Source organism: Lates calcarifer, linkage group LG16_LG22, assembly GCF_001640805.2.
Source record: "Lates calcarifer isolate ASB-BC8 linkage group LG16_LG22, TLL_Latcal_v3, whole genome shotgun sequence".
NCBI classification, from domain to species: domain Eukaryota; kingdom Metazoa; phylum Chordata; class Actinopteri; family Centropomidae; genus Lates; species Lates calcarifer.
Window position 1 is genome coordinate 1 of NC_066848.1, and position 24,489 is coordinate 24,489.

Sequence of the window (24,489 nt, forward strand, 5' to 3'; positions counted from 1 at the left end):
AAACAATTCATCCATTTTTCCATTTTTCTGACAAAACCACTAAATATTTTCTTTGGTTTGCTGCTTTTCTGCGACAGGTGGTGTGGCGTTTCCTCACCTGAACAGGTGGCGAGCCGTCGTTGCTGTAGCGAAACTCTCCCTCGTCCCCGGCGCTCACCTCCTCGTAGTCCTCCAGCATGCGGACCATCATGCCGCTCTTCAGGTTGTCCTGGACATACTCCACATAGCCGAGCGGCTGGCGAAGTCAGAGCGCGTCTTGAATCCATTTCCTGTCTTCTTCTTTGGTGGCGTGGCAACAGGCGCTGCGACAGAGGAGCTGGCGGTGATAGTGACGGGGGAGGCGCAGAACCGAGGCTGGAAGATGGACCTGAGGACGGGGCGGGACCCCTCGTCCGCCTGCTCCTCCCCACAGACCCCGCCTCCTCCGGGGCGGTGGGTGGAGCCATCGGGGGCTGGCGGTTCCGGTCCCAGCCATCACCCGACAGCTCCGAGATCAGGTTGGCCATGGCCATGGTGAAGTCGAACTCCGCTGCACCGCAGGTGCTCCGTCTGGTGCGGTGCTGGAGGAGGAGGTGGAGGGGGAGGGCTGGCGTCCTGTCTGTCAGAGCTTGACTCCGCCCCCCGCCGTGTTGAGTTTGTCCATCAGAGACGTGACGCACAGGTAACGCTTCACCAGAGAGAACAGCAGCTTCCCAGGAATCTGAACACAGAGAACATTAAACAGCTTCATACTGCGCTCTGATTGGCTCCAGACTAATGGTGACGTCACAGCAGGTATGTCCAGGTGTTCAACGGTGAAAGGTGAGATTTAAGGTGAGCTCAGCCTCAGCGTGGTACACCTGTCTTTACCTGGAGGACGTCAGGTCCTCGTCTGACATCGGCTGTTCATATACAGGTGTTGTCAGAGCAGAGGTGAGGTGTTTACCTGCGGCAGGTGAATGCCTTCAAAGAGATGCCGTCCTCCGATGACGTGGTCTCAGCGAACAGCTCCAGCAGAGTGTAGCGGTTATCAAAGTCCATGTGCTGCTCGATGCCGTCCTGCTGACTGAGAGACAGCAGCACGTAGGCTCGACTTCCTGCAGAGGACACAGACAACACACCGTCAACACCTGACTCACCTGGACGAGCTCACCTGTCTGTTACAGTGACTGAGCTCGATATGATTCAGGAAACATTTCAAACAGCAAACTGCTCAGAGTTTTTATAAAGTGTTTCATTATGGATCAGTCCTCCAGGACCAGAGGGGTCTACATCAGGACTCAGTGTGGGGAACTCGTCTCCGTCAGGCGGAGGACTCGGGGATGTGGGCGGAGGTTTGATCTGCAGCAGCAGAATTAAAAAGTGAAGCAACGGAGAAACAGTCGACTCATGCTGCTTCGCTGCTCTCAGGGTGAGAAGACTTTAAAACCACAGGAGTCATGTGACTGACAGAGACCTGTGGAAAAGCAGCGAGGTCTCACTGTTTCTACAGAGGCTAATGCAGCTTTAGCTTTAAAACTCATCCCTGTCGCCATGGTTACACTTGGCGTCCCACACTACTGCAGTTTTCAGAGACCTTAGGACACAATCATACAGACGCCCACATTCACTTCCTGTTTGGTTCTCATCTTTCACAACGTATCCTTCTCTGATTGGTCACACTCTGACCAATCACTGTGTTTGTGTTTGTTACGTCTGATACCAAAATATCATCGTGTGCAGCTTTAAAGCCGCTGCAGTAAAAACAGACGTCATCATCGTCCCTCTTCAGTAAACGTACAGTCGTGTCTCGTGGGGTCAGTTTTCCCTCTCTCTGGTCCCAGGCAGTGACCGAGTGAATTCAACTTCCTCTCTGAGACATTTTGATCATTGAAACAAGAAGGAAGAAGAACAGCACTCAGTGTTTCTCTGACTTTTTACGTATGTGTGTCACCTCACTGTTCTCACAGGCCGTCATTTATTCACATTCATATCTACTGAGTAAAAGTTCTGCAGCTGCGACAGGACTGAACTTTATCTGTTTGTTTGAGTCTAATTCTCCTGCAGCTTCAAGTAAAATAAAGTTTAATGAATAAATGAAACTGACTGAAGCTCAGTTTCAGCTGATGATGACTGAGTCGCCTCTTCATCTCCTGGCTGCTAAGAAAAGGGTGATGATGTCATTTCCTGGTTGACATGGGACAGTCTGAATCTGACTTCCTGTTTGGTCCAGTTTGTTTCAGAGACTCCCACAGTAAAGTGGACCCATGTGAACCTCCAGAGTCTGAGACAGAGTCTGAGTCTCTGTGATGCTGCTGCCTTGATCTGTTTCCTGCAGCAGAATCTTTGGATGTTGAGATGAGAGTGAAGTATTTTAGGATCATTTCAGGCCTTCAGAGCTCAGCTGTCTTCACAGTCAGGACTCAAACACAGAGCAGCTATGTTATCATCACTGTGAGACTTTCAGTTCAAGCTGGATTGATTTTCATTATGTAAAGGTTGAGTTGAAATGATTCATGACCTGGTTCCTCTGCAGACACATGAAGCAGCTTAAACTGTAAAGGTTCATTCAGTAAAACAGCTTTTACTGTCCTGAACTCGTCACACACCTCAGTAGCTGTGGGTTAGTGTTAGGTGACTACATGTGTTTGTTAGTTTCCGTTCTCTTTAGTTAATCTTACAGTATTTTCACACTGAGTGAGATTTTTTTCCACACGATTCATTTTCAAGCTGAGTTCTTTCACACACACAACACAAACACTACTGCTTTTTCCACAAGGAGGTGGATTTTTCTGAGCGTTCACACTGAATAAACTCTTCTGTCTGAGGCTCTGGGTCAAAGGATCCTGGTGGTCGGTCTCTGCCTCCTCAGGTGCAAACTGTCCCACAAACATCCTAAACTATGTCCACGACCTTCAGCATTGTTGTGTTCTGTATTCATGTCACACTGAGTGTCGTTCTGAGGATGATCTGCTGTAGAGACATTATCTGTCTGTTCTTACTAGAGCTGTTATTATTCATATTTCTTTTATCTAAGATGACTGTTTTGTTGTTGTTGACAGTGAAGAGTCAGAGAGGAAACATCAGGGACTCAACCAAAACGTCAACCAATGACAGCGCTCCGTTACACCAGGTGATTCAGAAATAAAAAGAAAGAGCGACTGACAGACTCCAGCTTGTTAGGACAAATAAAAACAGCTAAATCAAACCCAGCCCTACTGAAAAAACAAGAAGACATAAATCAACACTTCATCTACACAAGATCAACGTCAAAAACTCTAATATGACCAAGTGGTTTTCATTTGAATACGTACACCTACCATCCTCATCTTCTCCCAGAGAACACACAGGAAAATATCTGAGAGGAGACTGAGGCTGTTCATGTTCAGGTAAAAACAGCAGCAGTCTGTTTGTGTTGTTCCTGTTCCCCTGTACTCTGATTACTGTACATGAACAGAGTACTTAGTTCTTCATGAAGCTGAATCTGTCTTTAATAGAGGATCTCTGCAGCAGCTGGCTCCACCCACTCCACCCTCCCATCCAATCACAGAGCGTCTCTCTGCTGCGCTGGTTTAAACCAACGTTTAACTGATCTGTGGTCAGAGTGAGACCTCTCCTCCGGGTTCGTGTTATCTGCTCTGTGTGATGTGGATCTATAACGAGGCTCGTGTCTTTGTTTCCTGATGACTCATGGGAAAAACTCTCAGCTACTCCTCGCCCAGGATTTTCTTCACGTGACCAAAAAACGAGAGAATAAACAGCAGGCAGTGACGGAGCAGGGAGGAGGAAATAAGGTCGGTATGTGAAATTTTAACACAGCTTCAGCTTGGACGGAGCAGGACGCTGAGAGTCTGACAGTGTTTAACAATCAGTGAGGACACAGACACACACAGACCAGACGGTGACAGCAGTGAAGTGACCAATGAGAGAAGAGCAAAAACCCAGAGACACCAAGCTTTACACAACCACTGTTCACATGTCTCCACTCAGTGTTAGCTGGTCATTACAAGTACTCAAATACTACAGTAAAAGTACCAAAACAAGTACAAATACTTTACCAGGGAAGTCCTGCATTCAAAGTAAAGTACACAGGTATCCTCAGCCTCAGCAGTAAAAGTGCAACAGAGACAGTAACAGACACACTGACAGATGGAGGCAGTGGTATTCCAGCAGCTCCTGGTTAAATCCCTGTTTTTGTCAATGGAGTCTGGTGCTGATATATAGAGATGTTTCTGGTTAAACTAAAAGGATCTGACTCTTAAAAAGCTCTGTAGGAATCCTGACAAGTTCACCTCCGCACAGAGACCCCCAGAGACCTGCAGAGACCTGGAGAGACCTGCAGAGAACTGAGAGCTGGGTATGGAGCCGGGTCTGGTTGCGGTCCACAGCAGCCTGTGTTTCCGTGTTTAATAAAAGCAGTGATGAATCCAGCTGACGTGTTGTAGCAGAGCACAGACCCAGACTGATCCATGCTGATCACTGAATCGATGGGTCGTTACAGCCTTACTGTCTTTAACTGTCACACACTGAGTCAGAGATGAACTGATGAACCTGAACGCACCGACCGTCTGATCAGGAGTAAATCTGAATAATCTCTCACAGTGTGAGATGTTTGGACTGACGACGGCCTTTCAAACAGAGCAGGGTGTTATGGGTAACCTGAGGCACACCCCCCCCACTGGTTAGTCCAGCTTCCTGTCAGGAGACCGGGCTGAAACTCTAGAAGTGAACTGGACACCTCGAGTACACAGAGAAAGAGAAAACAACCACACGAACGACTGCAAACAACACGAGACAGGTGGAGACAGGTGAGTCTGTGATCATCTCAGCAGGACTTCCTGTCTCTACCTGAGCAGAGAAACCAGAGGAATCAAAGAGCTGCCGACCATCTCTCAGTTGATCAGCTGATCACCTCGCAGTTGGTCAGCTGACCCGCTGCAGGAGCGCCCACAGACAGTGAACGAGACAAACAGACCTTTCAGTGCTGACAGCTGAGAATAAACTTCACTACGTCTCCTCCATCAGCTCAGACTCCGTCGCTGCCTGCACCTTATTCACGCAGGTTTTCCTGCCTTACATCACAGGTGATGTCAGCAGGTTGGTTTAGTTTCACCTGCAGCATCAGTCCTGTTGCTATGGTTACCTGCAGCTCAGTAAACCCAGCTCTGTTCTTTAGGGTGAACGCGGTTTTAACAGACATCTGTCAGCCAATCAGAGAGCAGGACTCCCCCTGGTGGTGGAGGGGGTGGAGCTCTTCAGTGTGTGTGTGTGTGTGTGTGTGTGTGTGTTGATCAGGAAGCAGCTGTGTTTACCTGCGTCATGTGATGCGAGCGCTCGCAGCATCTTCCCGGCGCTACGTCTGGTCTGTGTCTCCTTGTTGCACAGCAGCTCCATCAGCAGGTTGAGGGCGCCCGTCTCCTTGAAGACGCCGACCAGCGAGCCGATGCTGGCGTAGGCGCTCAGGACGTGGATGGTGTGCGTGATGCTGATGGAGAAGTCGCTCTTCTTGGCCATCTGCTTCCGGGCTCGCCGCACCAGGTTCTTCACGTCCTCCTTCATGTCCGACAGCTCCACCTCATCGAAGGTGACGTCGGCCGGGAACTCGCCGCCGCTCCTCTGGCCTCCGTCGGCCATCTCGCCGCCCTGCTGCTTCTCCTGCGGCTGCAGGGGGCGCTGTGTGTCCGTTTTCCTCTTGCCCAGCAGGGTGGGGCAGTTGGCGTACACGTCCTCCGTCGACATCCACATCAGGATGTTCTCCGGTTTGGTTTCTCCAGATGTGGAGCCGCTGGACCCGCCCACCCCCGAGCCGCCACCGCCCGTCCCTCCGGCCTCGCTGGCCCCACCCCCGGTGCTGGAGCCGTCATCGATGGTGACGAGGCACCAGCGAATCAGGTACTCCGTCTGGCCATCATGGGTGCGGCGCTGACGGATCAGCTCCTCAGGATATGCCTGCAGCCTCGGGCCGAGCTGGACCAGCAGGTTCCCATTGCGGCGTTCGCCCACCATGGTCGCTGAGGAGACACGAGAGGAGACAGAGGAGGAGACAGAGGAGGGGACACGAGAGGAGACAGAGGAGGAGACACGAGAGGAGACAGAGGAGGAGACATGAGATAACTGAACATCACCTCTTGATAATCAATAGAAGAATCTGTAGATGAATTGATGAATTGTGATTAAATTGATGCTCAGTTGTTTTTCTGTCTCAGAAACTTTAAATCTAAAAACTGAATCTGACGTCTTTTTGATCACCTAAGTCTGGTCCTGGTCTCAGATCAGTTCTTGTCCTCGTCCGTTACAGTCTGATAAACTAACTGTATTTCAGACACTTTCACTTTCCTCTGTTCTTCCACTGAACCTGCTTCTTTTCATCACCTGTTTCCTTAACTTTCAGACCTGAGACCTGTGGACATCAGGTTTAGTTTTCTCCTGTGCAGCAGTTCCAGGTCCAGGTCCTGATCCTGATCATATTTACAGACTCTGATGGATCCACAGACACTCGGACCGAACCCTCTGTGTCCAGTGAAAAGCTGGTTTCTGCTGCAGGGTTTAGTCGGGTGCCACCGTCCTGCTGCTCTCAGTGTGAATGAGAATTTTCATTTTCGGTTTGTGGAGCCGTGGTTCCTCTTTCTGCCTCAGAGCTGAGCAGCATGAGCTGCTGCTGGGCGTGTTGTCCACCGTCAGCACGGCACCGTCTAATACCTGGTCAAACTCTGACTAACCACTGAGTCTGTACTGCTCATGAGTTAGCCGAGGCCGTACAGCAGCAATGACACCGACACACTTTGATTTATTAAACACTCATGTGACTGTTACTGACATTACATGGCCGTTAACGACGCAGTCAGCTTGTTAACGGTTATGTAGTTGTTCATGTCCAGTAAATAGCCCGGCCCCTGATGTTGTAACGTTACCTGAACGCAACAGATAACAAGCTAGCCACAGATGCTAATGTTAGCAGCGGCTCCTGTTCTGAGTTTTCAGTTCACATTAGCTGCTAACTTCTCCTCACTTTAACAGAGCAACTTAATCTTTACCTGCTTAACTAGCTAAATGCTTATCTCGTTCACATTATCGACCTGTTTACTTGTTAAATCGTTATTGATAGCTAGCCATATGCACGCCGCACAGAGAACGTCACACCAAACTCCATTTCAAAATCTTCAGATTTTAAGTAACATTGACTATTGGCCACGATAGGATTTGATTTAAACACCAACTGAGGACATTTGGGGATTTTTAAGGAATCTTCTCGTTAATTCGGCATGTACATAATTCACCAGCTGTACTTTATCTAGATAGAGAAAGTCAACATCTGAACCCTCATGTCACCATCTGCCTTCTGACGCTAACATTATTTAGTGGAATAATTTTGTTAAAAACGAGTAAAATAGCTTTAAAAGTTAATCTTCTGTTAGATTTAGTGCGGTCTGATTGGTTAGACTGGTACAGTATTGAAGAGTGTATCCGATAAACCCATAAAATATCCAAAATACAATGTTAAGATTAGATTTTGTTGTTAATCAATACATCAGTGCTTAATTAGCAGGTTTTTAAACGCAGTTTGGTGCATCATTCCCTCGGTACAGGCGTTCGGCACATGTCGGGGTGAACTGTGTGTACAGTAACTATGGATGACAGCGCTCAGGAGCCGGGGCGGGCCTGCCCAGCTCTCCGCCCGGGTCAGGCAGGAAAGCGGCTCCGCTGACACACGCTCCGGCCCCAAGAAACAGCTCCGGAACAGGTGACTCCGGCTTACCTGCCGTGTCACAGACTTTCCCCTTGGTTTCTGTCTTCCCCCTCAAGCGCTGTTTTCTCTTCCGCCCTAACGTGTCGTTTCCCAGCCTGCTAGTGTTTGTTTTCTCGTTATCCACCGGAGGTCTGTGCTGTTGGATGCGCATTTGCGCACAGTGACAGGAACAGCATCACGGACAGCGTCTTCTTCGTCGACTACTTCTCATTCTTCTTCTTCGTGTTTATTGGCGGAACACAAACCGCAGTGAAAGCTTCGTAGCGCCCCCTGCTGTTTAAACTCATATAACAATAAAACATGAAATATATTCCTGCTTTGTTCTTCGGAATCATCTCATACCTGAAGTTAACCGGAAGAAAACCTTGAACTCACCGTCTGAATGTTTCATTGATCATCAGTGATACCGGTGTTAACTGTCGTTTTTTCATTTATTCTCCCAGAAAACAGTTTATTTATCACTGAACACACTGACTCTGAATGTCTGAACATTTCCAGTTTGGTTTGACCGTTTTTTCTTTTATCAAATCCACTTTTTACTCATTATCACTTCATTATTAACTTGCTTTTAATGTCACACAGCATCTGTTCTTAATGTTTTTCTCTTCAAACAACAAATAAAAACATTTTATTTTATATTTTTATAATCTTCTTGTCTTGTGATGTCATGGTGATGTCACTGTGATGTATTATTTCTGAGCTCATTAAATTAAGTTTTTAACGTGAATCAGATATCCCAGCATGCATTGTGTGAGAGTTAAAACCTGCCTCGTGTCTGTACTAAGTGGGTGTCGGAGTCCAGTCCTGGAGATGAACCCATGACTGTGGAGCTGCAGTCACGTGTCCTGGACAGCAGGGGGCGCTGACGTTTTGGTGACGAGTTGGTGAAAGTAATTTTTACTAAAACTCAGATGTCATTAATCAAAGATCCGAGAGAAGAAGAAGAAGACAGAGCGTTTCTCACGTGTTTTTATCACTGGTGGAAAGTAATTAAGCACTTTTAGTCAACAATTCTGAGGTACTTTTACTTTGGTGTTTCCATTTGACGCCACTTTAATGTCTCACTTCAGTTCAGAGGGAACTTCACAGCAGCAGCTCTGTGATTATCAGACACATTTACATTTTACTGCACACTGTAAAAAAGAACACGCTGCTTCACCTGGCCTCTGAAAACTGAGTGAGGTGAGCTGAGGAACATTAAGTAAAACAGTCAACTTTACACTTTCAGTTTAATCACTGAGTTTTTAGTGAAACCAACGAGACTTTTCAAGTAGAAACGACGACACTGAAAGATCAATAAAAGTTCAGCCGATGTTAGTCCATCACGTGTATACACATGATCTGCAGCGCCCCCTGCTGTGTGGACGCAGGTGTCTACATTTTGTTTACAAGTAAAACAAGTTGCTCATGAACCAAAACCTGAAGTCTGAATCAAACATGTTGGATTCAAAAGTTTCATCAATTACAGACGAGTGGAATCAGAGGTTTAAAGTGCAACTGTTGTTTTATTTTTTTTTTACAGTGAAGTTCTTTATGTAAAAGTCATTTCAATATTTTCACAATAAAAGTTTAATGTTCAACAATGAAATCTACTTGTTTAGTTCACGGTCCTGTAGGTTGATGATGCAGATGAGAGGATCAGAGAAAACCTGAGGTTCTGATTCAGGTCTCATCTGATCTGATCTGAAGTCTGTCATGTTCTGGTCTGAAGCTCTGAGGGGAGTTAGGACCATGAGGAGGAAATCTGCTACTACACACACACCCACCCACACACACACACACACACACACACACACACACACACACCTCCTCTGTATTCAGTGCACATGCCTCCTCCTGTAGAAACCCTCCACAGTCTGTTATAGTGGCTGATGCTCTCTCTCGCTCTCTCTCTTTCTCTCTCTCTCTCTCTCTCTCTCTCTCTCTCCTCCTCCTCCTCTTCTTCTCCACCTCCTCTCTGCAGGAGAACCATCCTCGGAGCAGACGGACACCTGCCGGCCGCCTGCCTCTCTCTTCTCTCGGTTCCTTTTCGGTCTTGGAAACAGCGGAGCTCCACACCGGGACCCTCTCGGGTGTGTACGCGGCTCAGAGCGCACCAAGGGCGGCTGAAGAGCGGAGGAGGGGTCGGTGTCTGGATGTACAGATGGGTGGATGGACGCAGGGTCGCGTGTCTCACCTTGGGAGGTGAGTATGTGCGCGCGTCCCTGTCAGTGTGCGTGTGTGTTTGTCCTCTCGTGATCACAGGACATGTCTAGCATCACCGGGATGACGTCAGAGCCGGTAACAGTGTCGGTATTCAGGTTCATTTAACCACATGTATGTGTTAATGTATGGGCTGAGAACGCCCCTGTGTGTGTGTGTGTGTGTGTGTGTGTGTGTGTGTGTTTGGGGGGGGGGGGTCACTGCAGGAATGTGACTGAAATATTAAACAGATCAAATGAAGAGATCGATAAAAAAATATCAATAACATCATCGGTTTCAGTGCAGAGAGGAGCTGATGAATCCACCATGACACAGTCTGCATTAGACTATAGGAAAATTACAATCAATACCATGAAGTCAGTGGTGGAAGGTAACTAAGTACATTTACTCAAGTACTGCACCGGAGTACACACACACACACACACACACATATATGTACACTGATATATGTTTGCAAACACACGTCATGAATGTGTCTCAGTGTGTGTGTGTGTGTGTGTCTGTTGGTGTGTTCAAGGACACTCTGATATCTGAGGAATCAGCTGCTGAACAGAAACAGACACATTAACAGAATCTGCTTTGTGTCCTCAAACGCACCAAAAACAAAACAGAATCATCACACAAACATCACGTCACGTTCACTGACTGATGGATAATCTCTGAAATTAACGTCAGCCTGGACGGATGGAGATCAGAGTAATAACTGATGGAGGATTTAGAAAATGAAGAGGAAGAATAAACAGAACGTAAACAGGATTTATTTGGTTACTGAACATTGTCTGTGATCAGCTCCCTGTTGTCAGTGTATCCATGATGCACAGACAGCTCTCACTGGATCACTGTGACACTGAAGGAAAGTTAAAAACAACAGGAATCTGAATGAAGTTCTGCAGCCTCTGTTTCCTCTGTGCTTTTATTCTGAAAGGGCATCAAAGATCATGATAAACAAACGCACTGTGAGGTGGACAAACAAACTACAGCTCCTATCAGCACAGTGTGTTCACTGTGAGCTCCACAGAGCTTCAGTGAAGACTCTGATGTTTTATATGTGGACGTCCTGTTTACGGTTTAGGCTCCGTCACAGTTTTAAAACAGAGCTTCAGAGCTCAGTTTAACATGGCAGTCTATGGGACTGTGGGTCAGCGCTCTCTGTGTTTGGAGGAGATTTATTCACAAACTGTGAGTCATGTGACAATGGGAGTCACACTGGGTGAGAGAGGACACATTTCTCTACGTCTTCATATAGAAAGTGTCTGTGTAGGTTGGAAACTGTGGGAATTAAAAGATGTTTGAATCAGATTTTTATGGTAAAATGTTCAGAGGTGGCAGTTAGAGTGATGATGTCACACATTCTAGAACACAACATTCAGCGCAACACACACCCATTATAAACTCTGACACTGTAAAACAACAAATGTCAAATTTAAACTGATTTAATAAAAACTATAACATCTATCAACATGAAGATTTAACCTGAAGAAGTCTCAGGTCTTGTGACCTGTTTAAAGTTTCAACCATGTTCCTGTGTGAAAGTATGAGGAAATGATGTGGCTCCAAAAAGGAGTGGGTTTGATCATTTTCTCAACCACTTTTTATGATTTTTGTCATCATGGTCACATGGTCACGTTACTAAAAGGCGCAGCACACTCTTCCCGATCAAATCGCACATTTTGATTTCTGTTTTTCCAGGTTTTCTGCAGAATGAGTAAAGTTAAAGTTACATTTTCATGCTAGAGAAACAATAAGAAGAATATACATATCAGATTATAAAGTGTCTCAGAAGTTTTATTTATAAAACTCCTCACATGGGAAAATGAGAATAAAACAATTCAATGAGTTCAGTCCGACTGAAATACAAGACAACCAGATTTTTCTGTTTCTGTTCTTCAGGAGAGTACAGTCTGCGATGACCTCTGACCCCTGACCCCTCTGAGAGACACCTCTGAGGAGGAGGAGCGACCAGGACAGATGGAGGGAGCAGGAGAGGAGGAGAGCCGAGGGGAGGAGGCTGAAACCTCCTCCAAACAGGGGAGAGCATCACCGAGAAGAGGAGGCGGGGGGGGAAGCTGCAGACAAAATGGCCTCATCAACACCCGCAGGCTGGGGGCGGAGCCTCGGGAGGCGCTGCCGTCAGTGTACTCAGCTCCTCAGTACCAGGGTCACGTGGTGGTGAACGCCCCGCCTCAGCAGGAGCACAGCGGGGGTCCTCCTCAGCTCCTGAACCCCAGCGCTCTCCTCCCCCACCAGGCGGCGTCAGACCCCCGCCTCAGGTCGGCCCCCGGCCTCCTGCTGTGCCCAGAGAGCGTCCTGCGGGCGTGGGGGGAGGCTGGGGGAGGCGACTGCTGCGAGACCACCTTCATTGAGGGGCTTGGTCCCGACGCCTCCCCCTCCACCTCCACAAAGGAGGCGCTGCTGTTCACTGACGGAAAGTTTCTGGACTTTTCTGGAGAGGACGCAAAGATTCATACGCTGTCGTACGACATCGACGATGACGACGAGTTCCAGGAGCTCGAGGTGAAAAACTGAGTTTGGTTTTGAATGTTTCAGGAAGTGAAGAGTGTCATCGGCGTAGAACATGAGTCCTGGAGGCTGAGGAACATGTTCTGCTGCAGGTGGAGCTTCATTAACATGTGAAATATCTACGTCACCTCCTGCTGGTGAAGAGAAAAACCGTTGAGCTGCAGTTCCTCTAACGTCCTCTAGGGGCTGGGGTCAAAGTCTGTGTTGACGTGAACGAGAAAAACTTCTTAAAATCAGCACAGTCTACAGGACTTCAACCCCCCCCCACCTCGACCCCCCCAACTCCTCATCCATCCTCTGTCAACCATCCTTCATTTTCAGCCCTCCTCCTCCTTCTCGTTCTCCTCCTCCTCCTCCTCCTCTGTCTGAGTGGCTCATGTTCAGCCTCCAGCAGCAGAATAACACACCTCTTGAATTCTGATGTCGACCTGCTTCATCAAAGAGCTGAGATGGAGGAGCTGCAGAGAACAGAGAGGAGGAGGAGGAGGAGGAGGAGGAGGAGGAGGAGGAGGAGGAGGGATTGGATGTTTAGAAGAGGGAGGAGATTAGGAGGAAACATTGTGATAGAAAACAGGCAGAGTTTCCTCTGTTAGTCTGTTTGTCATGTTGTCCATCGTCCTCCTGTCTGTGAGGTTGGTTTGTGAACCTTTTTCACAGGAAGCATGTTTAATAATCCATCTAATTGAGCTTTCTGACATCCCTCCCTCCATCCATCCATTCGGTTGAGTCAGAGACTTTCCAGCAGAATGAGATTAGCGAGCTGCAGCTCTGAACGACACATTTGGCCGCCTAACAGCCAATCGCTTTAGAGACGATTAGCTGGAAATGCTGTGATTTTGTCTCTGTAAAGTCCAGTTTAATCTACTCTGCCCTGCTAATACCAGAGAGAGGGAGAGAGAGGGAGAGAGAGGGATTACTGAGGAGGGAGCACAGCTGATTTAACTGGCAGGCTGGTGGTAGTGTACATATTTAATCAGAGAGCAGGTGAAGTTACATGAATTATTATCAGAGTTGTCGTCTCAGTGATGCGTTCAGAGGCAGGTCGTCGTCTAAACGACTGCAGCTGCTGTTTCTGTCTGAGAAGAAACACTCTGATCTCTGACTAGAGAATCTTTATTTCTCAGTGACGGAGCTGATTCCTGAAACAAAGACTTTACTTTGACCGTCAGAGTTTCACTTCTGTCTCTACTAAATGATAACATCTATTTCTAACCCTCTGAGATGCAGAGACAGTCTTTATTAAGTCATCATTATCTGTCTGAATATCCCTAAACCTGATCTGCATCAGTTCCTGTCCAGAATCACACGAGACACCTGTAAGAAGTCTGAGCTGAAACCCTGATCTCAGAGCTGTGATAAAGGCAGAGTAACACACCTGCTTTAGTTTCTGACTGAACCTGCAGACAAAACTCAGGGTTAAAAACACAAGTGTCTCAAATCCAGCCCAAACCCAGGCCCTGGGTTTTGACTCTCAGGTGACAAAGTCATTATTTCCATCTGAGCGTCAACAGTTACAATATGCTTGTTGTTCGTCACCAGGTGAACTCACCTGTGTGTGTGTTTTCAGAGTGATTACTCCAGCGAATCAGAGAGCGAGGACACCTTCCTGTTGATGCCTCCCAGAGATCACCTGGGCCTCAGTGTCTTCTCCATGCTCTGCTGCTTCTGGCCGCTCGGCATCGCAGCTTTCTACCTGTCACACGAGGTGAGGACACACCCACACACACCTGACACACCTGGACTGACCGGACAGAGTCTGGGTCAGAGAGCTCTACTGATGAGGTTAAACTGAGTCACTTACCTGTTACTGTCATGCCGACAGGTAAACCACCTGCTGGAGATACGTAGTTGGTGTGTTCAGGAACCCTCAGACATCTGAGCTTTGGGAGTCGTCAGCAGTGGTATTATGGCAGGAGTACAAGTACCAGAACCACCATCAGCAGCAGTAATATTAGTCGATGTAGTAGTAGAGGTTTGTTTGAGTGGATTACTAACAGTACCAGTACCTGCAGCAGTAATAGTACTAATATACTGCCGATTGGTTTTAGTAGCAGTAGCAGTATTAATAATATTAGCAGTAATAGATGTGGGTTTGTAGTAGTTGTAGTATGGACAGTAGTATTAGCAGTAAGTAGATTCGTTGTAGTAGAGGGAACTAATATGGTCAGACTGTCAGTAGTAACAATACAGAGCTGTGGACCTGATGTTTGGTGTGTAGTGAACTGTACACCTGCTTTTGTGTGTGTGTGTGTCTTTCTGTTTTTGGAACATCAACACACAGCTGCTCCTACACACACTGACACACTCCACCTTATATAACTGATCTGCAGTCAGCTGCAGGACGACTCAGCTCAGTGAGCATGTTAACCACAGGATCTCAGGTTGATCTGGGTTCAGATTGAACCTGATGAATGATTTAGTTTCTGACCTGCTTCACTTTCACATCTTTGTAAAGTCTCTTCAGGGTTTCTGGACGTTTGAGTTCTGTCTGATGTTTGTTTCTTTCTAACTGCAGCAGGTTTAAAGTTTCTTTGATTTTAGTTTGAAAAATGTTCAAATTTCCAATGGACTTCTGAACTGTGAGAGTGAGGCAGGAGTAACTGAGGTGTTTTTAGTGTCGTGTTGTCGTGTGGTGGTAGCTGCTGCGTGTCGCGGATGTGGTTTCCATGGCAACTGCACAGTTACAGCTCCTAGAGAATCAGGGCCGGTTGCTACGGGCAACGCTTCCCACACTGAAATCCATCAGTGAACAACAGAGAGATCTACAGCAGGAGGAGGAGGAGGAGGAGGAGGAGAACCACGTTAAAGGAGCAGTTCATCATCTCCCGTCTGTCTGTCTGTCTGTCTGTCTGTCTGTCTGTCTGTCTGTCTGTCTGCAGCTAATCTGATGGCTCCAGACATGAGAAGGTTCAGTTCAGTTTACAGTCAACAGACAGTAACAAACCATAAAACACGTCAGTGTCAGAGACACAACAACAAAGCTGCTCCACAAAACCAGATTCAAACACATTTAGAAAGAAACAGTGAAACATTCAAACTAAAACTACAGCTGAAGACTTTTACTGACATGAATCCAACAGATCCTCACACTGAGCTCACAGTCACTTTACTGAACAAGAGACAAGCACAGTCATCACTCAGGTGATCTGACGCTCAGGTAAAGGTATTAAACCTTCAGTCTGACCAATCACACAGTGAAGAATCCAATAATAAATCTATAATCAAACTGCATCACATGGGTCAGATCAGAGAGGTCACTGATCTCAGAGACACAGTCCTCACACAACGCCTGACAGTACACCTCCATCACTCACCTGTCCTGACTCACCTGTCCTGACAGTACACTGTGACTGAATGAGCTGCTGTGGATAATCAGATTAGAGCCCAGCTCTCCCTCTCTCCTCTTTATGAAACTCTCTGTTCAGAGGATGTTGTTCTTTATTCAGCAGGAAGTGTGGGAGACTTCATTATCCTGTCTGGACCAATCACAGGAGGTCCTGCCCCCGCCGGCGCTGGTTGGCTGATGTCAGAATCGTGACGTCTGATTGGACAGAGAGTGTAATTAAATCTTAGTGGAAGAGGAGTGGTGATTACAGAGAGGCAGTTTCCTCTTAACGAGTTCAATTAACTCTGTAAACATGATTAACGAGCTCGTTAAGAGACTCACACTCACCTGACATGGCTCCATTAGACTGATGGATCCATCTGAGCTTATTGTTTACTGTCAGCACACACACACACACACACACACACACACACACACACACACACACACACACTCAGTGACTGACTCAGGTTTAACCACCGTCTGTGAACATCAGCCAATCACAGAGGAGCAGACTCCTAACGAGCTGCAGGGCCACAGGAAGTGTTCCCATCTTTTAATGAAGTTAAAGTCCTGATAGAAAAACCAGCAGACTGATAAGACAGTCCTGTATCCTGCAGATCATCTCTGCCTCCCTCCACTAACAGCCCACAGGGACAAATCACTCACTGAGACGTACGAAGGCTGACAGGCAGAGAGCGTCCAAGATGGCCGACACAGCAGAGCAGGGAGCGCTCCATGTGACCCGGGTCGGTCTCTGGGCTGAGGACAGACTAACACTACTGACCCTGGTTACCATGGTTACCACACAGGTCTGAAGAAGCTCACTAGAACTCATTAGAACCTGTTTGATGTGTGTGAAGGAACAGGAAGCTCAGTCCAGTCAGTGTGTTAGAGTCTGAGATCAGGAACAGATCTTTACTGTCCGTCAGCTCTGACACTGAACAGGAGCTTTTCCTTCCTGATCACATCAGCTTCATTACAAACTGATTAAACTGATTAAAGAGCAGAGCCTGATACGTCCAGTAATCTGGTTTCTGTCTGTTCAGCTCTGAGCTGCTCAGACCTCAGACCTCTGTCCTCTCAGACCTCAATCAGATATTAACACTGAAATGATCCGTTCACTTCATTTTGTATAAACTGTTTGTTTGGTTTCACTTGGTAACAAACAACAGTTTTTACCAACAGGCAGTGAAGGCAGCATCAGATCATTAACGTTGTTTGTCCCCCCCCCCCCTCAGACCAATAAGGCCGTGTCTAAAGGAGACTTCCACCTGGCCAGCTCCAGCTCGAGGCGGGCTCTCTTCCTGGCTGTGCTGTCAATCACCATCGGGACAGGTATCTATGTGGGCGTGGCCGTGGCGCTCATCGCCTACCTGTCCAAAAACCACCACTGGTAGGGAGGAAAACCACCCATCAGCCCCTCACCTCCACCTGGAGTCCGGGCGTCAGGTGAGCGTCTCCTCGGCAGGTCGGCCCAAAAGGACCAGATGTTTGAACGCAGAGCTCTGTCGACTGATTGACAGGTGACTCTGAACCTTTCAGCCAATCAGAGTCCAGGATCTCTGTGAGGAATGAAGCTCCAGCTGTTTCTGATCAAATCAGTTTGTTTCCAGTCTCTTTATTATTTCCCACAATTCTTTGGTCAATGAAGCAACTTAAATTCAAACTGAACGATTTTAAATTTCTGTTTTCAACTTGTAACAGATGTAAAAATTAAAGCACCTCTGAATCTGAACCATTTATATTTGAACTGTTCCAGTTAAATAAACACATTGAAACTAAATCAGAATAATCTGAAACTGAATTTATCAGAGTGGAAGTGAAAAACTCAGACACAGAATGTGGGAAATGAAGAAAAGTGAATTTTAACTCGACAGGTTTCATCACAAACAGAACCACTCACTGTATTTAAAGATGGCCGACATGTCTCTACTTCCTGCCACTGTGTGATACGAGCGCTGCCATCTTTGAGCTGATGACATCATTCAGAGTCTGTGCAGTGATGATCAGGGGGTGGAGCCACAGTGTCAAGGTCAATCGTGACCTTTCACCTGTGACCAGACTCATCAACAACCTGTACCACAGCCACCAGGGGGCGATCCAGGTGTTTTAGAGATCTGTCACGTCGTCCATCTTTATATACAGTCACTGGTTCCACTGAGACTGGATCACTGGATCTCTCAGACTGGATCACTGGATCTCTCAGACTGGATCACTGGATCTCTCAGACTGGATCATGTTTCTGTCTTGTTGACAAAAGAGAAACTGTTGAACTCTGTTTTTTCTTTCTCTCTGTGGATTTCTTTGGATTTTCCTGCTCGTTTTTTAACCGTCAGCTGATCAGAATAATCTGCGTCACAGTCAGACCGGCCTCAGAAAACACCTGCAAATCATTCGTCCTGTTGGTGTGAGAATCACCACACTGTTACTGTTCCAGACTCACAGTCAGTCACTGGTCAGAATAATTTCTAACGGATAATTCATCACCATCTGTTAATCCTCAGTTTACTTTTCTTCTTGGCAGTGAAACCCAACAGAAGAATATTTGCTGATGTTACTGAGAGCTCTAGGTCTGATCACAATCACCACCATCAGACCCTGATCAAAATATCTCTTTAATACATCGTCTGCAATATTTCTTTGCCCCGCCCACCTGGGATTACAGGGTGATGGAAACTAACACCTCTCCGTAGGGCATCAGGTGATCAGCTGATGTTTGATCCGGGTCTGACCGAGGCTTAATGTTTACAGGGCGGAGCTCGGACAGGAAGCTAAAAGCTCCCGTCTCTCTCTGACTGACTGAGGTCACGTTCCCCTCAGTTAGCTTGATGCTAAGCTAACCTAGCTATGTGTCCTCCATACCAGCCAATCAGGTTATCTCTGCCCCCACACCGACCAATAGATGGCGTCTCCCTTCTCCAGATACGAGGTGGATGTTTTCAGGTGCTAATGTGTTTTCTGACTAAAAGAGAAGGTTTCTATTCAGAGAATTACACACATATCCACAGCTACTGGAAAATGACACAGTTCTACAGTTTGACATGAAGCTCTTATTTCACATTTTCTACCCAGTTTAATCCAGGTGAGAATCAAACTGACCTGTCAGGGAGGTCTGGATTAATACAGAGTCAGGTAATCAGTGAGTTTAATGGTGCCTTCAGGTTCTTCTCTGAAGTCAGAAAAGTTCCTACTCAGAAGTTTGAAGCTGAACGCCTCCTGAAGTCGGAGCAACCCCGACATCAGAATCCAAGATGGCTGCTCCTCATCAGCAGCAGTGAACTCTCTGCTAATGTTCCTGTTTATAGCAGCTCAGTCTCATTAGTTTACATGAAGTCAGTCAGACACAGAGAACTGTTCAGGTTTATCTGTGGACATGTTGCTACGCTGTTTGTAGAGCGATGTTAGCAACTGTTGCTAACAACAGCTAGTCTGAGATACATCTGAATCAGTTCACCTTCATGGTTTAATGTTACAGGTTTGAAATGTGAACGATCTGAAGAGTTTGTGTTAAACTCTGACGTGAACAGCTCAGCTGTTCTTCAGGAGCAGGTCTGATCTGATTCTCTTAAAGAGACAGCACATCACTTCCTGTGAGCGTCCAGATCTGACCTCCGATGTTTTGGCTGAGTTGAGTGCAGCTGCATGTGATTGGCTGGTCTGGAGACTGGACGTGTTTATTAAAGCTGATCTGAGATCTGTTTGGGAAACGAGACCTCGGTCTGGATCTCATTCTTGGCAGCTTAACATGTAAACACTGGGCTAAAGGGCTGCAACCATCCTCACACCTGCTGTTCTACAGATTCACCTGCTGGGCTGTGATGTCATCCACACCTGTGAATGTGCTAATGATTGTTTTCATCATTAGTTAACCTGCTGATCAGTTCCTCCATCAATCGATTGATCGTTTGGTCGTTAAAACGTCCAGAACCAGAACCAGGAGCCAAAGATTCAGGAAACAGAATCTGAGAATAAAATGACTCTTCACCTGTTTATCACCTGTCTGTGATTATTAAAGGAACATTCTGTCATTTCTGTTAGTTTCATCTCCGTGTCCAGCACAGACAACATGTTTAGCCTAGCTTAGCACAAAGACTGGAAACAGGGGGAAACTGTTAGCCTAGCACACATACTTCCTGCCCGGCTGCAAAACAAACACAGCTGCTCTGTGATTGGTCGTTTTTCTTGTGTTTTTTTAAACAACTTTAAGTGCTTGCTAATAAAAATTCAATGTTGTATTTCCACTGAAACGTCTGAGTTTGTGTCTCAATGAGTTCCGTGATTTATTTATTATTTTCATTCATCTGCGCGCAGAGATGACAGTACAGTTAAAGTTAGGAGATAAATAATAATATTTACCTAAATCTGACTGTACATTAAAAAAATGAATGAAAATGATCAATATTTGTTTTATTAATCATTAATTTTTTTGAACATTTTTAATCCAAATATTTTAAACACAGCTGGATTTTCTTAAAGATCTTTGAGACGATCAGTTTGTCAGTTTTATATGTCAGGGTTAGGGTTAGGTATATCACAAACTGCTGCTACACAGGCAGAGCTGGAGAGGGGGCTGATGGGTAATTAACCTGATGCACTGTGACGGGAGTGAGCAGTGATCTTCCTGTCTGAGAGGAGGAGGAGGAGAGGAGGAGAGGAGGAGAGGAGGAGAGGAGAAGAGGAGGAGGAGGAGGAGAGGAGGAGGAGGAGGAGGAGGAGGAGGAGGAAGCTGCTGCACAGTGTTGTTGTTGTTGTCAAATGAATTTTAGTTTCTAAATGACTGTGTGTTGTTTTCTTTGTCTGAGCTGTTGGAGGCAGGTGGAGGATCGATCGGTGTCTCTGATTGGCTGTTCCTTCTGTCAGTCATGTGATCAGTTGAAGCAGGAAGACTTCACTTGGCTCCTGAACAGGTACAGGAAGTGACTCCACCAACAGGAAGTGACGTCACATGTTTGAGGAAGTGGACAGACTGGTCCTGCAGCAGCAGCATGAGCTGATCTTGTGGTCAGAGTGACAGGAAACAGACGAGTCGTCGCACAGAGACAGAAAGACAGAGTGAACGATGGGACTGAAGACGCTGCTGCTCGTCTCGCTGCTGCTCGCCGCCCTGGGTAAGAACACTTCCTGTTTCCATCATCACTTTAATCCTCTGAAAGTTTCAACCTGAGACAAACAGGTCGAGGACTCAAACTTTCACCAGCGTCTGTTCAAAAAGCATCGAGTCGACAGCTGTGGTCAAACGGTTCATTAAGAATTAGACCAGTCTCAGTTCAGAAACTGTGTGAGGTTTTAACTGCAAACTGCTGAGAGCCATGAACGCATCACCTCCACCTGCAGCCGTGATCCTGTCAGAGCCAAAGCATCAGAACAGGTGAAACACTCGACGTGACCGTAGAGAACACACTCTGTTTAAAGTGTCTTTAAACGCAGGAAGAAAGATGAAGACACTGACGAGCTTCTCCTCCTGATTGTTGTTTAAACTTCCTGCTCTCACACAAACAGCTTCAGTCCATATTTGGTCTCAGCAGCTTCTGTCCTCAGGCTGTTTGATCAGAGTCACAGGAAACAAAGCAACGACAACACAGAGCTGCTGACTCAGAACTAACATGGAAGTACTAACATGGAGTACTAACATGGAGTACTCAGAACTAACATCAAGTACTAACATGAAGTACTAACATGAAGTACTCAGGACTAACATGAAGTACTAACATGGAGTACTAACATGGAGTACTAACATGAAGTACTAACATGGAGTACTAACATGGAGTACTAACATGAAGTACTAACATGAAGTACTAACATGAAGTACTAACATGGAGTACTAACATGAAGTACTAACATGGAGTACTAACATGAAGTACTAACATGAAGTACTAACATGAAGTACTAACATGGAGTACTAACATGAAGTACTCAGGACTAACATGAAGTACTAACATGAAGTACTAACATGAAGTACAAATAACATGAAGTACTAACATGGAGTACTAACATGAAGTACTAACATGAAGTACTAACATGAAGTACTAACATGAAGTACTAACATGGAGTACTAACATGGAGTACTAACATGAAGTACTAACATGGAGTACTAACATGAAGTACTAACATGGAGTACTAACATGAAGTACTAACATGGAGTACTAACATGAAGTACTAACATGGAGTACTAACATGAAGTACTAACATGGAGTACTAACATGAAGTACTAACATGAAGTACTAACATGGAGTACTAACATGAAGTACTAACATGAAGTACTAACATGAAGTACTAACATGAAGTACTAACATGGAGTACTAACATGGAGTACTAACATGGAGTACTAACATGAAGTACTCAGACTAACATGAAGTACTAACATGAAGTACTAACATGAAGTACTAACATGGAGTACTAACATGAAGTACTAACATGAAGTACTAACATGAAGTACTAACATGAAGTACTAACATGGAGTACTAACATGAAGTACTCAGGACTAACATGAAGTACTAACATGAAGTACTAACATGGAGTACTAACATGAAGTACTAACATGAAGTACTAACATGAAGTACTAACATGAAGTACTAACATGAAGTACTAACATGAAGTACTAACATGGAGTACTAACATGAAGTACTAACATGAAGTACTAACATGAAGTACTAACATGAAGTACTAACATGAAGTACTAACATGAAGTACTAACATGGAGTACTAACATGTACTAACATGGAGTACTAACATGAAGTACTAACATGAAGTACTAACATGGAGTACTAACATGAAGTACTAACATGAAGTACTCAGGACTAACATGAAGTACTAACATGAAGTACTCAGAACTAACATGAAGTACTAACATGAAGTACTCAGAACTAACATGAAGTACTAACATGAAGTACTAACATGAAGTACTAACATGAAGTACTCAGTACTCTCATGAAGTACTAACACCCCCCCCCCCGACCAAAGCTCCATTCAGAGAAACTTTATTGATCGTTCTTCTCTTACAGAGCTGAGTTTGGCGGCGGGCGTCCATCTTGTCCGCTCCATGCCCGGTTCTCCTCTGAACATCAGCACGGACGACCGCGGCCTCCAGCAGGTGGTGCTCGCCGCCACCTACTCCTTCAACAACCAATCAAACGACGCCTTCCTCTTCAAACCCTCGGCCATCACCAGAGCACAGCGACAGGTACGACACACCTGGAACTCTACGCTCCACCTTGTTGGCCAAACTCCACATGTTCAGTTTACAGGTGTGTATGTTTGTGTCAGATTGTTAAAGGGCTTCGCTACATCGTGGATTTGGAGATTTCCAGAACCGTCTGTCGTAAACGAGACCACAACAACAACCTGTCCAAGTGTGACCTCCAGCCTAAAGGTCGTCTGCACCAGGTGAGTCTGAGCCTTCAGTGCTAACACCTGCACACTGTAAAAAATTCAGACTCAGTCTCAGACTCAGATTCAGACTCAGATTCAGACTCAGACTCAGACTCAGATTCAGACTCAGACTCAGATTCAGACTCAGACTCAGACTCAGACTCAGATTCAGACTCAGTCTCCTGACGTTGAAACATGTCACAGTGAGCATCAGCAGATTTTGCTGAATGTGTGATTTGTGCAGATAATGTGAAGAATGACTCTTTGTGTTGTTGTTTGTGTTGTTGTTTGTGTCGTTTGTGTTGGTCAGTTAACATTAGAATTTAACAGTTTAATAACTGGAACTCATTTAAAGTGACTGATTCAAAGACGCTGTTTCAAAGCTGAATATTTTTAAGATAAAGAACCGAGAAAACGTCCTGAAAACACTTTGACAGACAGACAGGCCACCGGACACATGTTATAGAGTTAACTTACCGGTGCATACGTCACCATGACGTTAGCGCTGACTCAGACAGGTGATGTTGAGCAGGTAAATAGTCAGTAAACCGGCTCTGAGCCGCCGCCTCCTCGGTCTCTGTCCTCAGTCCAGTTTTAACGAACAACATGTGTTAGCATGCTGCTAGTCCACTTCCGGTCAGCTGTCCATTGCGTGTTGCTTTAATAATGCTCCGGGCAGCGGGTTTCTTTAATATGTCTGTAAAGAAACTGCACTTTAACTAACTAACTAATTAATAATAATAATAATAATAATAATAATAATAAAGATACTAAAACTACTAAAATAGTTAAATGTCGAGATAAAAGAACAAAACTGATGATTATTTCTCATTCAAATCATTGCTGTGTAAGAATGAGGAAATGGTTGCGGTGCTGCTTCTAACTGATCTCAGAGCAGATGTGTTGTCTCACATTGTTCTGTCTGAACTGACCCGGTGAAGATTCTTTAATGTGTGTGTGTTGCAGACGTTTCACTGTCACTTTGAGGTTTGGTTGATTCCCTGGGAGAATGAGACCAACGTCCAGGTGTTCCTCTGTAAATCCTGAAACCTCCAGGTCCCACTGAGTCCACCTGATGGAGTTTAACTGTGGCAGTGACACCTCCACCTGTCCACCTGTCTACCTGTCCACTACCTGTCCACCTGTCTGAGCTGCTGCTCTACATCTGTAAAATAAATCTTTCTCACCTTTTCGCTTGAAATAAAACCAACATGTGTGTAGACTCGTGCAGCCGCTGTGTCGTGATGAGTCTGATTGTGTTGAGCGCAGTGACGCCACCTGCTGGTCAGAAGATGAACAACATGCAGATGAACTGAACTGAGCCAAAACAAAACTGACTCATTTAAACTTTGAAATCCCATTAGTT

At 45.9% G+C, this 24,489-nt stretch overlaps 3 protein-coding genes and 1 long non-coding RNA gene across 9 annotated transcripts; 2 read left to right on the top strand and 2 right to left on the bottom strand.

Moving 5' to 3' along the window:
• Positions 1 to 97: 97 nt before the first annotated feature.
• Positions 98 to 7,922, bottom strand: LOC108873838 (cullin-9-like; the record flags this gene model as incomplete). The annotated part of the gene is given in 7 exon segments (XM_018662152.2): positions 98 to 235; positions 411 to 560; positions 614 to 700; positions 926 to 951; positions 954 to 1,076; positions 5,271 to 5,969; positions 7,715 to 7,922. Coding segments are annotated over 7 exon segments (1,365 nt in total), but the record flags the coding sequence as incomplete, so codon positions are not given.
• Positions 7,923 to 9,494: 1,572 nt separating this feature from the next.
• On the top strand, positions 9,495 to 19,996 carry LOC108873854 (synapse differentiation-inducing gene protein 1). 3 transcript variants are annotated; one of them, XM_051076923.1, is made up of 4 exons: positions 9,495 to 9,889; positions 11,798 to 12,421; positions 13,995 to 14,132; positions 16,994 to 19,996. In XM_051076923.1, exons 2-4 carry the CDS (start codon positions 11,876 to 11,878, stop codon positions 17,150 to 17,152), a joined length of 843 nt encoding a protein of 280 aa, XP_050932880.1. In that variant the 5' UTR covers positions 9,495 to 9,889; positions 11,798 to 11,875; the 3' UTR covers positions 17,153 to 19,996. The 3 variants fall into 3 exon arrangements, with proteins under 3 accessions (XP_050932880.1, XP_050932881.1, XP_018517701.1); XM_051076924.1 differs by lacking the exon at positions 9,495 to 9,889 and adding an exon at positions 10,659 to 11,086; XM_018662185.2 differs by lacking the exon at positions 9,495 to 9,889 and having other exon boundaries at positions 11,347 to 12,421.
• Positions 12,415 to 24,083, bottom strand: LOC108873856 (uncharacterized). Of its 4 annotated transcripts, none has more exons than XR_001959551.2 (5): positions 23,601 to 24,083; positions 15,756 to 15,968; positions 14,229 to 15,189; positions 13,977 to 14,120; positions 12,415 to 12,885 (listed from the first exon to the last, which is right to left on the bottom strand). It is a non-coding gene; the product is annotated as an uncharacterized LOC108873856 (long non-coding RNA). The 4 variants fall into 4 exon arrangements; XR_001959550.2 differs by having other exon boundaries at positions 15,742 to 15,968; XR_007814841.1 differs by having other exon boundaries at positions 14,229 to 15,968.
• LOC108873855 (cystatin-F) lies at positions 20,532 to 24,353 on the top strand. Its single transcript, XM_018662186.2, has 4 exons — positions 20,532 to 20,863; positions 22,757 to 22,935; positions 23,019 to 23,138; positions 24,090 to 24,353. Exons 1-4 carry the CDS (start codon positions 20,815 to 20,817, stop codon positions 24,168 to 24,170), a joined length of 429 nt encoding a protein of 142 aa, XP_018517702.1. The 5' UTR covers positions 20,532 to 20,814; the 3' UTR covers positions 24,171 to 24,353.
• The last annotated feature ends 136 nt before the right edge of the window (positions 24,354 to 24,489 follow it).

Coding starts and splice junctions, on each gene's coding strand:
- LOC108873854 (XM_051076923.1), top strand. CDS start 11,876: ATGGAGGGAGCAGGAGAGGAGGAGAGCCGAGGGGAGGAGGCTGAAACC. Junction 12,422..13,994: donor ACGAGTTCCAGGAGCTCGAG/GTGAAAAACTGA, acceptor GTGTGTTTTCAG/AGTGATTACTCCAGCGAATC. Junction 14,133..16,993: donor CTTTCTACCTGTCACACGAG/GTGAGGACACAC, acceptor CCCCCCCCTCAG/ACCAATAAGGCCGTGTCTAA.
- LOC108873855 (XM_018662186.2), top strand. CDS start 20,815: ATGGGACTGAAGACGCTGCTGCTCGTCTCGCTGCTGCTCGCCGCCCTG. Junction 22,936..23,018: donor TCACCAGAGCACAGCGACAG/GTACGACACACC, acceptor TGTTTGTGTCAG/ATTGTTAAAGGGCTTCGCTA. Junction 23,139..24,089: donor CTAAAGGTCGTCTGCACCAG/GTGAGTCTGAGC, acceptor TGTGTGTTGCAG/ACGTTTCACTGTCACTTTGA.